The 16,745-nt window shown below is 32.9% G+C and overlaps 1 protein-coding gene across 1 annotated transcript in view; it reads right to left on the bottom strand.

Moving 5' to 3' along the window:
• Positions 1-2,075: 2,075 nt before the first annotated feature.
• The window catches only part of LOC148299431 (uncharacterized), a 39,664-nt gene continuing 24,994 nt past the window's right edge, over positions 2,076-16,745 (bottom strand). The window contains exons 11-15 of the mRNA XM_088276093.1: positions 7,681-7,801; positions 6,416-6,574; positions 5,508-5,607; positions 4,229-4,316; positions 2,076-2,951 (exon numbers count right to left, since the gene is read on the bottom strand). Of these exons, the coding sequence (XP_088132219.1) occupies positions 2,769-2,951; positions 4,229-4,316; positions 5,508-5,607; positions 6,416-6,574; positions 7,681-7,801 (651 nt within the window). The 3' untranslated portion in view covers positions 2,076-2,768. The remainder of the gene's footprint in view (positions 2,952-4,228; positions 4,317-5,507; positions 5,608-6,415; positions 6,575-7,680; positions 7,802-16,745) is intronic.

Here is a 16,745-nt window from a genome sequence, read left to right as displayed (position 1 = left end):
AGCAGAAATAAATATTACCGTGTTTCTTTCAAACTGCCGGGATATCTAAAGTATATGACGTTTAGGGCTCAAATTTTGAAAATAATATAATAAAGGTTGCTACTCGCATGAGCAAATACATTTATACCATTCCTACACACAAGATAATTCATTAAAATGTATACAGTAAAAACTATGTATTAAAATGCTAGAATTTAAAACAAAGTTATATTTATTAAATGCAAGATTTCTTATAATATTAGTATTCACCTACATTATCTTTGGAATAATGAAAAAATATAAAATCATCAACAAGAATAATTGTATTCAAATCTGAGAGTCATATAAAACACAAATGACATAAACATCCACAGAAAATATAAAAAAAATATTACAATTATTTGAGACAAATTGGTGGGAGCTGTCAAAAAATAGTTCTGTATTTGAATTTAAAAGTAGAATCATTTATGAATACATTATATTTCATTTTAAAAGTAGAATCATTTGTAGATACAAGATAATTGATAATAAAATGATATAAATATATGATACTTGAATTTGAAAGTAGAATCATTTATAAAACGTATTCAATGTATTCAAATTTAGCAGCAGAATAATTTGAAAATACGTGATATTTTAATTTCAAATCAGATTCATTTATAAATACATGATATTTGAATATGAAAGTAGAATCATTTGTAAATATAAGATAATTGAATTTTATTTTAGAATCATTTGTAAATACATGATATTTTAATTTGAAAGTAAAATCGTTTATAAATACGTAACATTAAAATTTAGCACTAGAATCATTTGTAAATACATGATACATATTTGAATTTGAAAGTATAATCATTTAATATTCAAATTTAGCAGGAGAATTATTTGTAAATACATGATATTTGAATTTTAAAATCAGAATCATTTACGAATACGCGATATTCGAATTCAACAGTAAAATAATTTGTGAATACACGATATTTGAATTAAAAAGCAGAATCATTTGTAAATTGGTACATTATTTATTTCATATTGTACTCTACAATACAATAAAACCGTATGTTGTAGAATTGGAGTTTATTTAAAAAACATATGTCGCTCACTCCTTTCAAGAGCGTCATAAATAAAAAAATCGTCAATTTTCAGTTGTGCATGTTTTCAGAATGCCCAGAAAAACTACTAAATCCCAGCAAAAGCGGCATATTTTTAACTTAATATTTACCCGCTACAGGGCAGAAAATGTTGTTTTTGCATTTTGAAGAAAAGGTATTGTTTAATTATTTTTTTTTAAATATACCAAATATTTTTCAAATGAAGAAAAAACAGTCAGGTTTTACCTAAAAAGATTTGTTGCACAGTAAAAAGTTCAATAAGTGGCTTGATATTTATTTTTGATACATTAAGTTAAATTGTTAAATTTTAAAAACGTTCTCCTGAAAAATCAAGTTTTTTGATTTATGACGTTCTTGAAAGGAGTGAGCGATGTATTAAATTAAATTTGAGTATTTTTACAGTCGTAAAAATATAAAAACATGTACTTGATTCATTTAAAAAATATTATATTCATAGGGTTGAAAACCATAGGTGTCAGTTAAGGCACACATTTCAACACGCATCTCTTACTTGCTCTTAATTGGCTTGCGTTTTTTCCTTATACCGCCATTGGAACACATGATTTTTTACCATACATGGTTTTGCCGCACTGAGAGATTGCATTTTGGCTGCATTCAATCTACTTTCAACTGCATGGTTTTTTTCAATGTGTTTTCACCACTTGACAAGTGACGATGTGATTTTGAAAATGGCTTTTAACTTGTCATTTGATTTACATTGAGGGTATTTTGTGAACGGTAACAATGTTGGTTATAAGTTAAAGATATATATATATATATATATATATATATATATATATATATATATATATATATATATATATATATATATATATATATATATATATATATATATATATATATATATATATATATATATATATATATATATATATATATATATATATATATATATATATATATATATATATATATATATATATATATATATATATATATATATATATAATAATTGTTATTATTAAGTTATGTACATAAAAAGGTAGCTTTGTTAATTAAAAATACGTTATTTTACAAAAATTCATTAAAAGTAAGGCACGCTTCATTATGATCAAGTATGAAATTTTAATATAAGAAAAAAATTATAATAAAAAATTGAGATATGAGCAATCTCAAAAACACCCAATAGGGTGTCTTAAGGTTTAAATCGTGTTAGCGAGTTAATATTTTGAAAATCACAAAAAATAAGTAAGAGATAAAAATGTATTGTAGAAATTCCCCACTCGCGCCTACATTGGAGAGAATGACTTGCAAATTTGCACTGCTGTCCTTCCGCGGAGACTCCAGGCCCTGTTCCGAGTATTTCATACCGGGAGCTGGATACTGACGGCACCGATTTTACAACTTTTCCCCAACAAATGTTTGTAATAATAAAATTCTCGATAATATTTGATTTTGCGATTTATCTAAATGCAAAGATAATTTTAAAGATTCCCTTATCCACATGGTGCATAGGGCACTGCATGACATTGATGCAGTGTTTTATTGATTTTGATTGTAACGCCAACGGTTGAGCAATTGAGCTTATTATAAATTGCTAGAAATAAATCAACTGTGAGCACTTGATATTTCCGGCGGCCATTTTAATTTTTTGACAGCTGCCAAACAAGATGGCCGCCGCGCTTCTGATCAGAGACAAGTTGCGAGGTGCGTGGCTCAGTGCATGTACTCCGTGTAGCCTTGAGCTCCCGTGAACACGACGTCGATCCAGATTCTAGCCGCCTGTCCGGAGGGAGCCATCAAGTAGTACCTTCTCTGTCTGGTTTTGACTACAAACGTAGTCAAGGGAGTGGGGGACTTAGATACGTTCAGGTGGTCTAAGTAGACCTCTTCGATAACCTGGAAATAAAACAATTATTACATTCTACAATTATACATCTAATACAGCTGTGAATTCCAGATGAATTGGTTGACAGACGCCTCATGCTTCGATCGGCTACAACAACTGCAATGGGCAAAGTGATCTTACCAGCTCGCAACCAGCGCACTAAATTTGGCGAGTGTGCCTTTACTGTTGCGGGGCCGATGGCGTGGAATGCTCTTCCACCAATGGTTAGAAATAGTGAGAGATGATCTTTAGAAAAAAACTAAAAACACATTTGTTTGCTAAATCATTTCTACCATAATATTTTCCCCAAATCATTCACAGTGAAGCGCCCTTGAGGTAGTATTTTACGAAAATGGCGCTTTACAAATTATCCAAATTTATTTATTGTTTCGGCATTAACTTTGTAGTAAGACATGTTACAATGATTAAAGAGAACACTTCGTTTTTTATCACTTGAGTTTTATTATAGACTACATGTTTCAGAAGAAGTTAAACTTCCATCATTCAGGTCTGTATAATAACATTATTATTCTGTTATTATACAGACCTGAATGATGGAAGTTTAACTTCTGAAACATGTAGTCTATAATAAAACTCAAGTGGTAAAAAACAAGTGTTTTCTTTAATCATTCAAATCGATTATTATTTTTACATTATTTAAAACATATTTATTTTTACATTTTTCCTGTTTTTAAACCACATTTTGAACAAAATACATATCACCAGTGCACGCGGATGTTTTTTAGCACCATAAAGGAAAGGTTTAACCAACCTATTATGGGTCAAGTTAGGCATGTAGCATTCCTAGGTGCAATGTAAGTATTCCTAGCGGTATAGTAATGCAAGTATATACATATATATAAGAACACATAAGTAAATTCACTACCTGAGTAAAATCAAGAATTAAAATCATACACCTAAGTAACTTCACTGCTAACTTAGAATCAATGAAATGTATAAACTCACGCCTCTAGCGAAATAGCGAGTGTTTTTGCCTAGAATTTTCACTCATGAATTACATGGAATTATAGTAACTTTAAACATAAAGAGTAAATCCACTCACGAGTAGGCATAGGCTATGAAACTTATAAAGTTGAAGCCTGAGTAAGGACATGATGTTGCATAAGCCGTAGCTAGATTTCAGTCACTTGGACGTTAGGTAATTAAAAAAAAAAAAAACCTATGATGGGTCATATTCACAGCGGGAACGTATTCACATGTTGAACAAGGATATGGGTTGTGATGGTTAGTTAGGTAGTTTTCCTGCAAATTACGGTAAGAGCTGTACCTGGAAATAAGCCCCTCCTCTTGGCTTCTTTTCATTCTTATCGGAGTAGTAAATCAGGGTCTTCGATGACCGGTCAAAAACAAACCACCTGAAATGAAAGAAAAATTCAGTTTTTTTTTTTTTATAATTTCACAGCCAAAAAATACAGTGTTCATCTTGATGTTCTACGATGCTGTGACAAAATCACTTATATTTATAGATACGCCGCCCGTAAAACTGAGTTATAACCGACTTTCACTTCTTCATCCTCTTTTTCGTCTTCTTCTCTTGGTGTAGGCCTTGTGGCCTGTTTTTAAGAGGGCCTATTTTAGCCTCCTGCGATGTCGATTCCCAGCTGTCAATCCATCTCTTTTGTGGTCTATCTTGCAGTGCAATGTGGGGGAGTCTGGATGGTTCCATTCTCCTCACACGCGCATACCATTGTCTCCTTCGTTGCCTTCCCCACCTAACGACATCTTCCATCTCGCATATTTCCCTTATCCCGGCGTTTCTTATTCTATCTCGAAGACTCTTGCCAGATATGCTCCTTAGAGTCTCCATTTCTGGTACTCAAATAACACAGCGATCCATGAAAAGATCCATGCTTGGTTTAAGCCTGAGGGATAAAGTAAGAAATGAAGAAATCAGGAACAGAACCAAAATGGAGGATATCATGGGTCACGTGGCAAGACTCAAGTGACAATGGGCAGGACATATTGAAAGACAGGACCCCATAAGATGGACCCCAAATTATAACTCTTATTCTATCTCGTAAACTCTTGCCAGATATCCACCTTAGAGTCTTCATTTCTGACACTCTAAGCACGTTTTTCGTGACCATAATGTCCGCTCCACTTTTGATCCCATATCGCTCACTCCTTTCAAGAACGTCACAAATCAAAAATCGTCAATTTTTAGCTGTGCATATTTTCGGAATGCCCAGAAAATGTACTATATCCCAGCAAAAGAGGCATATTTTTAACTTGATATTTACCCGCTACAGGGCAGAAAGTGTTGTTTTTGCATTTAGAAGAAAAGGTATTAATTATTTTTTTTTTTTTAAATATGCTTTTTATTTTTGAAATGAAGAAAAAACGTTCAGATTTTACCTAAAAAGATCTGTTGCACAGTAAAAAGTTCAATAAGTGGCTTGATATGTATTTTCAATACATTGTATTATATTTTTAAACTTCAAAAACATTCTCCTGAAAAATCAAGTTTTTTGATTTATGACGTTCTTGAAATGAGTGAGCGATATGTCATTGCTTCAAATTATGTAATTAAAACATGGATGACTTACCGTTTAGACCAGCCGTGGAATTTAGCTCCGAGTTTGTGCAGGTAGCCACGGCAGGATGTCGAGTCGATCATTATGTACGGACACAGGTCCACTTGGTGACCTTCAACAAACAAGCACGCTGCGTTAGCCATGCGGCTGCTGAGTAGGACCACACATGCATTTTGCCAGAAAAATAATATGATGGTGGAGACTGACCGGAGCATTTTGTCGTAACATAACGTCGTAGCATAGCTCGCGGCGAGCATCAGCGAGCATCCCGAACTATGGATGGAGCGTTCGGCTCGCTGTACTGACTGCCTGAATGCTGGCATCATAATGTGTTACGTTACCGCCAAATGCTCCGGTCAGTCTTCACCCTAAAATACCATGTTTCAACCCCGCCTTATTGTGTATACAGTTTTTACACTTCAAATTGGACACTTTACAAACCAAATTAAAAGCATTGCAAATCAAATTGGAGGGATTGTCGTACGTCTAGGACCATGTAGCTTCTGAATAGTTCATTGGATGGGAGTGTCGAGATATGTTTATTTATGATTCTTAAGATAAGTTTTTAGACTTTTGAGTACTGGGTCCAACGTAGTTTTGGCACCTCCGCCCCAGTCAACAATTCCATGTAAAATTGTGGATTGGAACAGAGCGTAATAAACCTCATTGAGGAAGGAGGGGTCATGTATGCTAAGTATATAATTGATTCGGCAGTACCTTTGTGGTAAAATCTATCCATTTTTAATTTAGGTTTTACTTAGTAAATACCTCTATTTCTTAAAATCTACTGTGTTCCGATGCATCCGCATCATTTTCAAACATCATACGGTGTTTGAAAATGATACAGAATGCATCGTACACGTGTCACAGTAGATTTTAAGAAATTTTCACTTTCTCCTATACTACTACGATATATATACCTGCGGATTCAATATGCGTTCTCAGATTGAGGTCATCTTGGTCGATGGGGAGGTAGCGGGTTAAAGGTCTCTGGAGGTCTTCCCTCATCCGGGGACTTAACCCAGAGTTGGAGACCTTCCTCGGCCTTCTAGGGGCTTCCACGCCGCCGTACATCAAACCTGGAAGTAATTTAACAATTAAAAAAATAATAACTATCATTATTATTTAAAAGGGAGAGAAATTACTCCTAACTGGAGATAATCCAGATCGGTGAACAAGTATTTGGACACATTCAAAATGTTGTCATTTGAATTTCAACTCGGATTTCTGCGTGTTTTAGGTCAGTTTTTTTGCGATGTGAGTGAATTCAGTGTTGGAAACATCACTCTAGTTAAGCTTAAAATATTTTTGCGTAGTTCGATATTACCCCCTCCCGTCATTTTGAAAAGAAGACAATCAATGTATATTTAAAATTAATATTATTTATTGAATTAATTTACACAAAAAATTTAAAAAAAGTTACATGAAAATAGTATATATTATTTATTACTTACAGTAATAGACAAATAAATAAAAAATTTAAATTGGATCAAACTAAATTTAGATTTTCAGGTTTCCTTTTCAGTTTTTGGAGAAATGATGATCATATTTGATACAAATACTTTAAAATTGGGATTTTTTATGCAAGAACAATTTGAATAGTCTTCAGCGTTTAATAAATTTCTGAATTCGCTCACTCCTTTCAAGAACGTCATAAATAAAAAAACTTGATTTTTCAGGAGAACGTTTTTAAAGTTTAAAAATATAATACAATGTTATGAAAATAAATATCAAGCCACTTATTGTACTTTTTATTGTGCAACAGATCTTTTTAGGTAAAACCTCAAGGTTTTTTCTCCATTTGAAAAATATTTAGTTTATTCAAAAAAAAATAATTAAACAATAACTTTTCTTCAAAATGCAAAAACAACACTTTCTGCCCTGTAGCGGGTAAATATTAAGTTAAAAATACGGCGCTTTTGCTGGGATATAATACATTTTCTGGGCATTCCGAAAACATGCACAACTGAAATTTACAATTTTTGATTTATGATGTTCTTGAAAGGAGTGAGCGAATTGTTTAAATTTGTAAAAATACTAACACGTTACTGTTTTCTTGCTACCCCAAAAAAAATATTTTTACCCTAATCGAGGTATCAGCGTTGAATGCTGATTGCAGTCGAGTCATCAAGCCTACGGCTGCCTTATCGGGAATATTCTACACAATCCTTCTTCTTCTTCTTACCTCCGTTTTCGCTGCTCATGTCGGAGAGCTGGGAGATGGGCCGGAGGGGAGTTCCGCCGTCGCCGCCATCCTCTATGCAGGCAGACGAATTGAACGAATCAGTCTGGGAATGCCGGAGTTGCTAGAAAAAGGGAAAAATTATAATTAGGGATATTTTCAATTACATTTTTGACATCTCAACATAGATGAAGAGGAATATGGAAGTGTGGGTATTTTACATGGCTTACGACCCGCTACAGGATGGTTTATAATTTTAGTGATCACTTTATACAGGCGGACCTCATCATTCGCACATTCGACTTTCGCACAATTCTGTATTTTGAACATTTAAAAATTATTTTTTTTAGCAAAAATATTTTATAACATACCTATCACATGAAGTATGTTATCTAGAATGATCACATAACACAATATGTCGCAAATGAAACAAAATTTATACAATTCACCCATTACACCCATCGCTCACTCCTTTCAAGAACGTCATAAATCTAAAAAACTTGATTTTTCGGGAGAACGTTTTTAAAGTTTAAAAATATAACACAATGTATCAAAAATAAATATCAAGCCACTTATTGAACTTTTAAGTGTGCAACAGATCTTTTTAGGTAAAACCTAAAGGTTTTTTCTCCATTTGAAAAATATTTAGTTTATTTAAAAAAATAGTTAAACAATACCTTTTATTCAAAATGCAAAAACAACATTTTCTGCCCTATAGCGGGTAAATATTAAGTTAAAAATATGCCTCTTTTGCTGGGATATAGTACATTTTCTGGGCAATCCTAAAGCATGCACAACTGAAAATTGACTTTTTTTTTTTATTTAAGACGTTCTTGAAAGGAGTGAGCGACATGTCATATTTTCCTGTCAATCCAGTTTTCTTATAAAAATTGCTGAGAAAACCAGAAACCAACATTTTTACGAAATATTGCTCGTTATATCCGAGATCTCGCTATAACGGTGCTCGTAATAACCGAGTTCGACTGCCTATACATTTTATTAAGTACTTACAAATAGTACCTACATAAAACAGTTCTACCACCAGATGTCGCATGCGTCGCGCTGAATAAAACAAAAGACATCAGATAGAAAAAATATTATTCTGAACTGTCAGAATCAGATAGATAGATAGAAAAATATTATAAAGATAAATTAAGAATAAACTTTAATTATAAACTTTAATTACAAAGCAACACATTGTTTATTTTATTATTATACACCCACTTTACATATTATTTACACCCAATTTACGAAGGAAAATATTACCACGTTTTATATATATGTGTGTGTGTGTGTGTGTGTGTGTGTGTGTGTGTGTGTGTGTGTGTGTGTGTGTGTGTGTGTGTGTGTGTGTGTGTGTGTGTGTGTGTGTGTGTGTGTGTGTGTGTGTGTGTGTGTGTATGCCATACGGCACTTAAAGGGTTAAGAGTGTATACCATGATTACATTTCTGTTTACAGTTCTCAAGTTCCTACTTCAGGTCATCCTTGATTGAGTGTAATTGCGCTACGCAGGCGTTCCACGGGCAGAGCTCGGCACAAACAACTGTTGTGTATGACAAATTACGAGCATTATCTAAATTGGAAATGACAAACTGGGGGCGTCACGTCAATTTGGTAGGGTGAGTGTCCCACTGTTGGATGTGGCCGATCATTTTTTTTTTAAATGAAAAGATGCACGAATGTGGAAGAGGCGAAGATTGTCTGCCAAGACAGAATGGTGTGGCTTTGTATTCTAAAACTACAAAATAGTGTAAAACTAAGTTTTACTACATTTTTACAACCCTCAAATTTCGGTAACACGACCCTCAAATTTTAGTTTTACATCTCAAAAATTTCGATTTACATCTCTGAATTTCGATTTTACATTCTTCAAAATTCGGTTTTACAGCTCTCAAATTTCAATTTTACACCCCTGAAATTTCGGTTTTACAGCTCCCAAATTTCAATTTTACACCCCTCAAATTTCGGTTTTACAGCTCTCAAATTTCAATTTTACAACCCTCGAATTTCGGTTTTATAGCTCTCATATTTCGATTATTTTTTACATCCCTTAAATTTCGATTACACAGCTCTCAAATTCGATTATACACTCCTCAAATTTTGATTTTACACCTCTCAAATTCCACACTCCGCAGAATGAAATGGTAATGCCGTAATCTGCAATGGGTCTGCATCTTACTTTCGGCAGAGACTGCGAGCGCTTCACGGCGGCCGAAGACCTCTTCTTCGCGTACGTGAACCAGACCGACATCTCTTCCTGACTGGCAGCTTCCGGGGCTATCACAACATCCCACTTCCGGTGTAGCGAGCGATACGTCACTCCAACTTGACGACTAACATCACAGATGCCACGAAAAGACGCACGCTTTTAATTTAAAACCAACGAATATTCAAAATTATAATTAAAATACAGCTTTGTTTTAAAATCACTATTAATATTTTATTATAACTTAATTATAATGTCTACCGGTTTTGAAGATAATTGCTTCTTTATCAATACTGAGTATTAATCAGTCTTGAAAAAGCATCAATGTTGGATCGAAGAAAGCTGTAATATTCACCAATCCTACTCAATTTTAACCAAGCCTGTGACAAGTCGGAAGCCCCGTAAATGCCCAGACTTTCATATTATTCTTCATCTATATTGAAATGACAGATCTATATTTCGTCCGCCTCCGTAGTATGATGGTCAGCACGCTCGGATACCGTTCCAGAGATCCCGGGTTCGATTCCCAGGGGGGGTCAAATAAATATAAGATTTTTCCACTCCAATATTTATTCAATATTACCCTGGACTGGTACCTGAAGCGGAGGGCTGATCACCTTTCCTTCGTGTGTTAAAGATCAAGATAACACTGTGTTTATATAATGCAGTGCCGTATGCACCATTGGGGTGCGGATAAGGGTTTGAATGAATATTAAGATGTCATTTATTTTAATTTCTCCTAATTGGAGGTAATCCAGATTTGTGAACAAGTATTTGGACACACACAAAATGTCGTAAACGCCGATTGTTGATTATTAGGACGGTCAATTATTCGCGCGATTACGATTTTTTTAGAACAGTCACCGAGATGACCGCGTGTGCTAGAAGTTTATCGAGAACTGGATTCTAAATTTGCGTTCAACCGAAGGAAAGATAAACTCAACGGTTCGTCTTAATATCCGATGTAAATTGGTCACTCTCGAGCGATCCCGGGCGAGTCCAACTGAATAATGATCGTTTTAATGTAAATTAAACTAAAAGGGGGCAAATTTATGAAGATATTAATGTAAAATTAACTAGAAGGGGGCAAAATTATGAAGATATTAATGTAAATTAAATTAAAAATGGGGAATTTATGAAGATATTAATGTAAAATTAACTGAAAAGGGGAAAATTATGATGATGTTTGTGTAAAATTAACTTAAAGGGGGCAAAATTATGAAGATAATAATGTAAAATTAACTTAAAGGGGGAAAAATTATAAAGATATTAATGTAAAATTAACTGAAAAGGGGGAAATTATGAAGATAATAATGTAATATTAACTTAAAGGGGGCAAAATTATGAAGATATTAATGTAAATTAAATTAAAAATGTGGAATTTATGGAAATATTAATGTAAAATTAACTGGAAAGGGGGCAAAAATATGAAGATATTAATGTAAATTAAATTAAAAATGGGGAATTTATGAAGATATTAATGTAAAATTAACTGGAAAGGGGGCTAAAATATGAAGGTATAAATGTAAAATTTACTGAAAATTGGGAAAGTTATGAGGATATTAATGTAAAATTAACTGAAAGGGTGCAAAATTATGAAGATATTAACGTAAAATTAACTTAAAAGGGGGAAATTATGAAGATATTAATGTTAAATTAATTAAAAGGGGGCAAAATTATGGAGATGTTATTATAAGACAAACTTAAATGTACATGTTATAATATAAGATAAATTTAAATAACTTAATATAAATTATACAAATGAAAGAGTTTCTGCTTAATAAAAAGCTTGGCTCATCCCACCATTGATGTCTCTCGTGAAGTCTATCGAGTTTTAAAACTGTGTATCGAGTTTAATAAATATATCTGGAAGTTCCAAGAATTTGAATAGTGTGGTTGTCAGTCATGGACAAAATTGATGAATGTTACACGCGTATAAAGTAGTCACTAAATCCAGCCTATGACAGGCCATAAACCTTGTAAATACTCAAACTTATATATTCTTCATCATCTTTATTGAGATGTCATGATCAAAATAATCTACTAATACTACGGAGTCATGGCCACCTCTGAGGTGGGAGCACTCACATTCGCACAAATATTTATAAAATTCCTCTAATAATAATTTGTTTGTCTCGAGAAATCTTTAAATACAATTTTTCGCGGCCATTTTTCACGAAGATAATTCTTTGAAATATAGTAGTGTCTCGAGAAGACCGGGATAATTTATGAGAACGTGTCCTACGACAACTCGGAGGCGTGTCGCACGGAAATAAAAACACGTTTTTCATGCCGAGACATTAAATTAATGGTCACAGGAGACAGTCGCTTAGAGCGGACATTGTCAACCCTTTGTCTACCAAAATCCGATATATCGCTCACTCCTTAAGATAGAACGTCATAAATCAAAAAACTTGATTTTTCAGGTGATCGTTTTTAAAGTTTAAAAATATAACACAATGTATTAAAAATAAATATCAAGCCACTTTTAAAACTCTAAACTGTTAACTTTTAAAACTTTTTACTGTGCAACAGATCTTTTAAGGTAAAACCTGAAGGTTTTTTTCCGTTTGAAAAATATTTAGTATATTTAAAAAAAAAAATTAAACCCTACCTTTTCTTCAAAATGCAAAAACAACATTTTCTGCCCTGTAGCGGGTAAATATTAAGTTAAAAATATGCCTCTTTTGCTGGGATATAGTACATTTTCTGGGAATTCCGAAAACATGGACAACTAAAAATTGACGATTTTTTATTTATGACGTTCTTGAAAGCAGTGAGCGATATCGGCTTTCGGAACTCTAGCGAGAAATACCGGATCCGTCGGATCTGACGTCATTATATATAAAAGTGTCAGATACATACTGTAAACATGAAGAGTAAATCCACTCACGAGTAGGCATAGGCTATGAAACTTAAAAAGTTGAAGCCTGAGTAGGGTCATGATAAGCGGTGCTGCATAAGCCGTACCTAGATTTCAGAGTCACTAGGGCGTTAGGTAATTTTAAAAAAAAGCATACGGTTAGCCATACTAACTTTTATATTTTTTTACAAAAATGTTAGTAATATTAGTATATAACCACTCACCGAGATTTTTATGTCTACCGGTTTCACTTTCGGACGTAAGGTATTTAAAAAAAATAAAAATAAATTGGACAGTATGGGCGTTTGTCCACTACACGGTATTACACGGAATTTTACCGTCCGGCACGTCAGTTAGCGTTTTAAAACGATGATTGGCTTGTGCTTTTGGCCGTCTTTCTTCGGATCGGTGCGTGAACACGTTGCGCGTAAATTCGATCACGCTAAACTGTCGTCGCATTTATTTTTAAAAAAACCGGACTGCCAGACGGTAAAATTCCGGGTTGTGGACAAGCGCCCTGTGGGCGTTTGTATCTATCTATCTCACCTCTTACACAAGTAGAATTTTGTCTAATTTTTAAACGGAAGAGGTATTCTCGAAATGCTCCATGATCCGTCAAGTCGATTTGGTTACCAAAGGGTTAAAGTGGACATTGTTTGAATATGTAAAAAAAACATGATTTAATTTGTTTTTTGGGAAATAAATCGTTTTTTCTCGACATATTTAAATATCAAGTAATATTCAACGTATCCAACTGATCCACTTAACGAATTTTCGATGTATTGATATAAGCAAACAGCTCAAATAACGAGTTTTTTAAATGCCAAATTTTTTGTATAACGAATTACAATATACTCCCGTAAACCCGTAAACCGTATCCGACATTCCTAAATCCCTACATCGTGAATATGTAGCATTTCTAAATACTTATATAATGAATATCAATAATTCCTAAATCCTTACACAATGAATATCCAACATTTCTAAATCCCTACATCGTGAATATGTAGCATTTCTTAATACTTACATGACGAATATCAATCATTTCTAAATCCTTACATAATGAATATCAAACATTACTAAATCCCTACATCGTGAATATGTAGCCTTTCTAAATACTTATATAATGAATATCAATCATTCCTTAATCCTTACACAATGACTATCCAACATTCCTAAATCCCTACATAATGAATATCCAACATTTCTAAATCCCTACATCGTGAATATGTAGCATTTCTAAATACTTACATGACGAATATCAATCATTTCTAAATCCTTACATAATGAATACCCAACATTTCTAAATCCCTACATCGTGAATATGTAGCAATTCTAAATACTTATATAATGAATATCAATCATTCCTTAATCCTTACACAATGAATATCCAACATTCCTAAATCCCTACATAATGAATATCCAACATTTCTAAATCCCTACATCGTGAATATGTAGCATTTCTAAATACTTATATAATGAATATCAATCATTCCTAAATCCTTACACAATGAATATCCAACATTCCTAAGTCCCTACATAATGAATATCAAACATTCCTAAATCCCTACATCGTGAATATGTAGCATTTCTAAATACTTATATAATGAATATCAATCATTCCTAAATCCTTACACAATGAATATCCAACATTCCTAAGTCCCTACATAATGAATATCAAACATTCCTAAATCCCTACATCGTGAATATGTAGCATTTCTAAATACTTATATAATGAATATCAATCATTCCTAAATCCTTACACAATGAATATCCAACATTTCTAAATCCCTACATCGTGAATATGTAGCATTTCTAAATACTTACATGACGAATATCAATCATTTCTAAATCCTTACATAATGAATACCCAACATTTCTAAATCCCTACATCGTGAATATGTAGCATTTCTAAATACTTATATAATGAATATCAATCATTCCTTAATCCTTACACAATGAATATCCAACATTCCTAAATCCCTACATAATGAATATCCAACATTTCTAAATCCCTACATCGTGAATATGTAGCATTTCTAAATACTTATATAATGAATATCAATCATTCCTAAATCCTTACACAATGAATATCCAACATTCCTAAGTCCCTACATAATGAATATCAAACATTCCTAAATCCCTACATCGTGAATATGTAGCATTTCTAAATACTTATATAATGAATATCAATCATTCCTAAATCCTTACACAATGAATATCCAACATTCCTAAGTCCCTACATAATGAATATCAAACATTCCTAAATCCCTACATCGTGAATATGTAGCATTTCTAAATACTTATATAATGAATATCAATCATTCCTAAATCCTTACACAATGAATATCCAACATTCCTAAGTCCCTACATAATGAATATCAAACATTCCTAAATCCCTACATCGTGAATATGTAGCATTTCTAAATACTTATATAATGAATATCAATCATTCCTAAATCCTTACACAATGAATATCCAACATTCCTAAGTCCCTACATAATGAATATCAAACATTCCTAAATCCCTACATCGTGAATATGTAGCATTTCTAAATACTTACATGACGAATATCAATCATTTCTAAATCCTTACATAATGAATATCCAGCATTCCTAAATCCTTACATAATGAATATCCAACATTCCTTAATCCGTACATAACGAATATCTAGATTCCTAAATCCCGAACTGATGATTTTCAATATATTGTAGCTAAGAGATTTTTTTAATATTTTGTTTTATTAATACGTAATTACTACTTCGTTTCTCGCTTAGTCATGAACAAAACGTAGTCATGAATACACGAATATATAGACGCCATTCCTATAGAAGCCCTAAATAGTAAACTCCCCTATAACGTACATTCGTATAAGGTTTTCCCCTATAACGTTTGCGGCATTTTTTCCTATAACGGTGGTCCCTCGTATAACGCAGTAGGTCCGTGATACGTTATTGACATTGAAATACCCACCATTATATGTACCCCTAGACCTAATAATAGCAATCAATTTTTGTATATAAGGACATCTTGTAAATATTTTTAGTCAGTGTCTTAATAAGACGCGTCACGTATTATCAAACACCATATATGTAAATAAAAGTATAATTCAATCCAATAACCATGTTTAATTTCGGATATATTACCCAATAATTCAATATGGAATTCTACCAACTGTCTGCAGTAATAATAAACGGAGTATTTGAATTAAAAACATCAATTCCCTATAACGTTTACCCCTATAACGGCACCTATTCAACGTTATAGGGGGCTCACCGGATATATTTAAAGTATAGAAGGCCGTGACGCACGAATCGCCCCCCATATCCCAATATTCAGATTACAAACTATCTAAATGTTTTCAAAACAATCCGTCAAAAAACTGGTATTCGTGTAAACTAAACGCGGAAATAAAGCCGTGATTCACGCTTATGAATACCGGAAAAATGGAATTTCAATTAAAAATTGACGATCAGCAAAATGGAGTCGCTTGAAGTTAGCTGCGGGCTGCAGGAGCGTGACGCCATGATTGGCGGTATTTCGAAATGTCACCTTTTTTTATGTATTAATTTTAAATCAAACACAGATTTTTTGAGTCTACTAAGTTGTATTTTATTAACAAAAAACACATAAAAAATTATATTGTGACAATTGTTTCGCCTTGTTTGGGCATTATCAAACGAATTCACATTCATATATATCACATTCGTTTGATAATGCCCTAACAAGGCGAAACAATTGTCACAATATATTTTTTTATGTGTTTTTTGTTAATAAAATACAACTTAGTAGACTCAAAAAATCTGTGTTTGATTTAAAATTAATACATAAATTAAAATGGAGTTCTACAAATTAAACGCCAAGTCAATAAATAATGTCACCTTTTTGTTTGTATAAATGGTTTCAATCGCAGACCAAATGTTGAGGTCTTCGCCAAAAAGTTACATTTCCAATATTGCACGAAAAATCCTTTAAATGCAAATCTGTTCTGTTTACTG

Source organism: Brachycentrus maculatus, unplaced genomic scaffold (genome assembly GCF_059751285.1).
Source record: "Brachycentrus maculatus isolate JH-2025_06_01 unplaced genomic scaffold, ASM5975128v1 h1tg001152l, whole genome shotgun sequence".
NCBI lineage: Eukaryota > Metazoa > Arthropoda > Insecta > Trichoptera > Brachycentridae > Brachycentrus > Brachycentrus maculatus.
Note: the sequence above shows the minus strand (reverse complement) of the source record. Positions and strands in the feature narration are given on the sequence as shown.